The following is a 5,793-nucleotide window of genomic DNA, read 5'->3' as shown; positions in this document are numbered from 1 at the left end:
AGCTTTCTACATAAATATCTGACAAGTTATGAAGAAGGGGCATTTTATGTCTGGACAAGAAAAGAATTTGATGTTATGCTTGGAGAACAGGATGCGTCGATTTGCGCCAGGTATTGGAATGTGCACAGAGACGGCAATGTAGATCCAGCCAATGACCCACACGACGAATTTATTGCACAGGTGGGCTTATGTTTCGGTGGAGTGTTGAAGAATATGAACTGACAGGTCCCTTTAGAATGTGCTATCTGTCGCTTCAACGCCCGAGAAGTTGAGCAAAATGTATGGCATGAGTGCTGAGAGAATCACCAACATTATCAGTTCTGCTCGCCAAAAGCTCCTTCAGCATCGTTTGAAGGAAAGACCTCGACCAAACCTCGATGACAAGATTGTTACTAGTTGGAACGGGTTAGCAATCGCCGCGTTGGCTAAAGCTGCTGGGGTGCTAGAGTCCACAGATCCGCGTAGAGCTCAATTGTATAAAAAGAATGCAGAGGAGGCAATATCTTTTATCCGGAAGAATTTGTATGATGAGAAGACAGGAATTTTGAAGAGAGTTTATAGGGATGGTCCAGGGGAAGCTGACGGGTTTGCTGATGATTACGCATTCTTGATATCCGGTTTGCTGTGCATGTGAGCGCTCCTTGCAGGTTATTTATTTGGTCTTTCTGACATGATTATATAATAGGTATGAGGCGACATTCGATGTGGAGTATTTGCAATGGGCGGATGCCTTGCAGCAGAAGCAGATCGATGCCTTCTGGGATGCGGAGAATGGGGGATTCTTTTCAACCTCTGAAGGGGCATCCGACTTGATCTTGAGGTTGAAAGACGGTGGGCTTTGAGTCAATGTTTTACTGCGAGCCATTGTTGATGATTGTCTAGGTCTTGACTCACAAGAACCCTCAACAAACGGAGTATCCGCAAACAACTTGTTCCGACTGGGAACCCTACTCGGCGATCCAAAATTAGAGGAATACGCCCAGCAAACATGCTCCGCATTTTCAACCGAATTACTCCAACATCCGTTCTTGTTTTCCTCTCTCATGCCCGCCATTGTGGCGTCAAACTTGGGGATGCGCTCAGTCGTACTTGCTGGGGACCCTAAGGACCCCACTATAGAAAAACACCTCAAGAGACTTCGGTCAAAGCTTCTCACTAACACTACGCTTGTGCAGCTCGATCCGGCCAGGGGGGACTCGTTGGATTGGTTGCTGAGCAGAAATAAGCTCCACAAGGAACTGTTAAATGTTGCCGCCAAAGGCAGCGGAAAACCAGTTGTTCAAGTATGCGAGGGGACGAAATGCCTGGATGCCTTTGACATGGGTGATATTGAGAGTGTGCTTGAGGAATTGGGTTAAACTTATTACTTTTTTAACTTTTTTTTATTCACCTTCACCACCTATATCTTCTGCTTCAACAAGGGCAGTCCCTTGCTAAATTCCCTAAATTATGGTTGAAACGCTTAATGCTTTACTCTTATCGCTTGTTTGCGGGGCCTTTTCTTTTTTTTCTCTCCTATCTTGTTCCGGCTTCTTGTTGGGTTAGTGAAATGGTGTTAGGGTAGGGGAGGGGTAGGAGCCACTCTTATGGCGCTTGAGTTCATTTACAATATCTACCAATTCATGATGTGAGATGATGGGCTGGTGCTCCAAGTATTGTGGGTTAGGCTAGTTTACTGCGTAATTGAAGCAATCCATTTTCATTGGAACCTAATAGCTCCTACCCTGTGGAGCAAAATGTCGGTATGTGTGGTGTGCTATGTAACTTATTGGCAATGGCAAGACGGAGCAACGGCTCGATCGAAGATCACTAATGTGTACGTACAAGTACTCCTAGTCCGACCGTCTTGGTAATCGCCTTGACCGCTAAAGGTGGTTGAGAGCGCAATAGGGTCACCGTTAATCTGCCGTACAGTACTCGAGTATACTATGATACAGTGGATTTTTGCAGCGCACGCTAGCAGGAGCCAGGGTAGTCAGCGGAATAAGGCTTTTTCCGAAGGATCTGTATTCATTACCGGCACCGTATGATAGGTATCATACTGAAACCGTGATGTTTGGGGGGAGAGGGTTTCTATGTAGGTGACCCCGAATTTGCCCTTGAGGGGTATTTCTATTGAAATACCTAGCCATACGGTAGTCCAACGACAGTTCAATGGCGCGGGGAGAGGACACGAAGAAAGTCACACAGGTTTTATCCCCGAGGGGCGGTTACGAATCGTGGATTACAAACTATGGTACAGTATCGAAAGAAAGATCCAGAACTGAGTAGTTTTTTGTGGTATATAGTACGAGCAGTGCGACTTTTTAACGTAAAGCTTGGGTTCAACCCACCACTACTATCCTTCCTTCCTTCGCCCATTTATCCATCCCTCCATCCATCTACCGGTATCCACGACTCAAGCTTTCTTCTTCTTCCTCCACCTACCTTCACTAACGTCTGGGTGGAACACTTCCCCCCACCACAACCATGGCCCGAACCACCCCCACCCCCTACACCTTCCAAACCATCCGCCCACTCCCACACCTTCCCAACAGCGCGACCAGCCATGCCTTCCTCACCCGCCTCGCCACAGACCCGGGCATCCGGCACGTCATGGCAAAATATAGATGGACAGTCCCGCTCCTGCTAGAAGTGGAACCACTGGGCAACACAACGCACGACAGCAAAACCCTCGGCCTAAATCGCAACCGCGGCGCCGTGATAGAGTTAAGGCTGAGGACGGACTGGTACGATGGGTGGCGGGATTACAAGACGGTGCGGAGGACGCTGTGCCATGAGCTCGCGCATAATGTATGGGATGGGCACGGGAGGGAGTTTTGGGAGCTTACCAGTATCATCCCCCCCCACTCCTTACTATGTTTTGCTTGTCGGGGGTGGGGATGCTAATGCAGGATTGCCTGGTAGATAAACTAGAGAAGGAGGTTGAAGCGAATGATTGGAAGAGTGGCGGGCGCGCGCTCACGGATCAGGTGTTTTATAATCCACCTGAGGCGGAGGCTCCAGAGAAGGGGTGGGAAGGGGGGGAGTTTAGACTTGGCGGTGGTGGGGGTGGGGAAGGACCGGCCGCGATGGTGAAGATGAACAGTGGTTCAATGGTGGAGGGGAGTCAGCCTAGTATGCGGGAAGTATTGGCTAAAGCAGCCGAGGAGAGGATGAAGAGGCAGGCCGCGGCGGCAGCGGCGGGGAGACAGAAGACTTGATATTTGATGGGTTTCTGCATATTATAATACCTTAGAATGTATTCTTCTACCGGTAGATCGGTGTCGGGTTTTTTCTTTCTTTCTTTGTTGGTATAAGGTGCTTGGCTGGCCCTTGCTTTTGACTCCTACATCATAATATATACCAGTCTTCTCCAGGCTTCTCGATACTTGTATCCAGTGCTCTCGGAGGCGCTACTCTTTGGCATTAGATATTATAACATAGTAGCTATGGGCAAAGAGGAGGAAGAAGGGGGAGAGAATGGTGAAGATAGGCTGGTCTCCATAGGGTAGCCTTGGGAATTCGGGATAGGGAAGATACCAAAGACATCGAGGAAAAAAAATAAAGTGCAATAGAGGTATGCATGTGGGTCAAAAAGGGGGAGGGAAAAAAAGATATTCAGGTAATCCGACCCCGTCCGTCCATCCGACCAGGATAGTGAAAAGGAAAAAAAGAAAAAGAGTATCCCCATCTCTAAAACCCGTTTACGCCGATTGTATCAATACACCCCCCCGCCGCCGCCGCCATCATCCTCGCCCCATTCCATCATCTCCTTCAAAGCCTAACAACGACATCCAAACAACCCACCCTCCACTCCCTCCTCCCACACATAGTCCTCAACCAATCTAGGCCAATACCAGTCCAGACCTGACCCACCCCTTCCTCTCCCCCAGCACCGCCGCCAGCGCCCCCGGCCGCAGCAGCCACAACCGCAGCGCCGCCACCAGCACCTACCGCCCCTGCAGCAGCATTGAATACCTTCCCTGCGGCGGATGATAAGAATCTCGGCTCGAACCAGTGCCCGTCGTTACTATCTAAGAAGCAGCGGTCGGACCAGTAGCAGGAGGAGGAGAAGAGGGTTAACATTATTAGGGAGCAGTAGACACTGGTGGAAAGTTAGCTGATGAGGTGGGGGGAAAGAGGCGGGGGAGGGAAGGGATACCAAGGTCGGTGGAAGAGGTAGGTGCAGATTAGGAACAAGACTATGAAGGCGGGGGAGGCGGATGTTGGGATGAAGAGGAGGGGGAGCCAACTGTAGCACGTTTTTTGTTAGCTATTGGGCGATTGATTGGCATAGTGGTTTGCATAGTGACGGGGGTAGTGGTGGAGGTAGGGGGAAGGGGGAGGGGAAAGGGTAATTGGAGGCCGGTGGCAAGAGAGATGAAAATACCTTCGTAAACAGAACATGATGAAGCTATCTACCAGAGGTTTGAAGCGTGGAGGTGGTGGATGTGTAGGGCGGAGAAAGAGGACGTTTGGTTGGCAGAGAGAGGATGTATCGTACCGGTATGCGCGGCGCCTCGGAGGTTGGGGGGATGCCTTTGGCGTTCAATGTCTTGCCGGCGTTCGCGTACTATTTGTTTCAGACCCACGGGAGATTTATTTTCTTTTTCTTTTTTTTGGTGCCCCTTTTCCTGTTTGTACGAGTACGGTAGGATTGTAGGCCCTTGTTTTTTTTTCTTTCTTTCTTTTTTCGTCTTGTACAGCAGTGTAGGACAAGACAACGTAGGGCAGTAAAGTTTGTCCGTTGGGGGGGGAAAGTGGACGATGATTAGAATGATGATGATGGTGATGATGATGATAATGATGTTATGGTGATGGATGGATGGATGGGAAGGGGAAAGAGATTCTAATGTGGATGTGCGTACTGCACCCTTCTGCTCAGTTGGATGGAGGTGACTGCAGCACAGTGGGCAAGCAGATGGGAAAGTCGAAGCAAGTATGATAGTAGGAGGTGAATTTTAAGGCTATGGTTGCGGTGGTGGGTAGGCTGGGCGGCTGGGCGGTTGGGCAGTGTGAATTGCGAAACACTGTGAAGAGCACTCGAGTACGAGTGCCGGTACAGGTACGGTACCAGTACTGCAGTCTACCGGCGCCTTTTGAGATGTGTGTCTGGAACAGCTGGGATTCACCTTGCAGAGGCCTGACTTGCTGCTTCCTTTCTTACTTTCTCGTTGGTGCAGCCTTTTCGTCTCCATCCTACCATATCATAGAGTAGGCTTTCTTATCCTGCCCGTATTGCCTTGTTCTCTTATCTCCCATAGTGTTTTTCGTTTCTCACATTTCTTTCCTTTTCACACAGCTTGCTTGTAAGGCATGACATGCGAGAAGCAATGAGAGAAACGGCAAAATTATTCGTGGAACACCTATCCTAACAATGGCCTTGTTCTCTTGTAAAAATGAGGCCGTTTCCTCCCGCCCGGTCGCTGTCCGCCTAACTTTTTGCTACTGCAAGGATTCGAGGCTTGTTGTGATTGTATGCCCGCCAATTACAGCAAGGTGTCGCCACACAAACCACACAACGTTAGCAGGCATAGAAAACACTCGACAAGAGTTGGTCCAAAATTGTGAACCTGTAGAATAGAGAGAGAGAAAGGATGAAAGAGAGGGGCAGAAAGAGAGAGAGAGAGAGAGAGCAAGAGAGAGTGTGTGAGAAACTTGAACACTCTCGCCTTTTCTTCCTCCTTTTCTATTTTTCACTCTCTCTTCTTGCCGGTACCCTACCTTCTCTTACCCACCCCCCCCTTCCCATCCTACTCCTCCCTCCTCCCCCATCAAATCGCGCGTTGCACCATGGTATTCTCGAAAGCC

General features: G+C 49.5%; 3 protein-coding genes; 2 read left to right on the top strand and 1 right to left on the bottom strand.

Annotated features, from left to right (window-relative positions):
* Positions 1-1,708, top strand: GSTUM_00002086001 (uncharacterized protein; the record flags this gene model as incomplete). XM_002839612.2 has 4 exons in its annotated part: positions 1-180; positions 236-630; positions 686-831; positions 883-1,708. Coding segments are annotated over 4 exons (1,197 nt in total), but the record flags the coding sequence as incomplete, so codon positions are not given.
* Positions 1,709-2,386: 678 nt separating this feature from the next.
* GSTUM_00002085001 (uncharacterized protein) lies at positions 2,387-3,266 on the top strand. XM_002839611.2 has 2 exons: positions 2,387-2,833; positions 2,908-3,266. The coding sequence occupies exons 1-2, from the start codon at positions 2,470-2,472 to the stop codon at positions 3,201-3,203; spliced, it is 660 nt and encodes a 219-aa protein (XP_002839657.1). The 5' UTR covers positions 2,387-2,469; the 3' UTR covers positions 3,204-3,266.
* Positions 3,267-3,384: 118 nt separating this feature from the next.
* Positions 3,385-4,945, bottom strand: GSTUM_00002084001 (uncharacterized protein). XM_002839610.2 has 3 exons: positions 4,373-4,945; positions 4,145-4,234; positions 3,385-4,087 (listed from the first exon to the last, which is right to left on the bottom strand). The coding sequence occupies exons 1-3, from the start codon at positions 4,387-4,389 to the stop codon at positions 3,757-3,759; spliced, it is 438 nt and encodes a 145-aa protein (XP_002839656.1). The 5' UTR covers positions 4,390-4,945; the 3' UTR covers positions 3,385-3,756.
* Positions 4,946-5,793: the final 848 nt, after the last annotated feature.

This window comes from Tuber melanosporum (assembly GCF_000151645.1).
Source record: "Tuber melanosporum whole genome shotgun sequence assembly, scaffold_384, strain Mel28".
NCBI classification, from domain to species: Eukaryota; Fungi; Ascomycota; class Pezizomycetes; order Pezizales; family Tuberaceae; genus Tuber; species Tuber melanosporum.
Note: the sequence above shows the minus strand (reverse complement) of the source record. Positions and strands in the feature narration are given on the sequence as shown.

What these genes read in the sequence shown, in the direction of transcription:
- GSTUM_00002085001 (XM_002839611.2), top strand. Translation starts at nt 2,470, where the DNA reads ATGGCCCGAACCACCCCCACCCCCTACACCTTCCAAACCATCCGCCCA. An exon ending in GGAGTTTTGGGAGCTTACCA is followed by an intron (nt 2,834 to 2,907) that starts GTATCATCCCCC and finishes ATTGCCTGGTAG; the next exon opens with ATAAACTAGAGAAGGAGGTT.
- GSTUM_00002084001 (XM_002839610.2), bottom strand. An exon ending in TACCTCTTCCACCGACCTTG is followed by an intron (nt 4,088 to 4,144) that starts GTATCCCTTCCC and finishes ACTTTCCACCAG; the next exon opens with TGTCTACTGCTCCCTAATAA.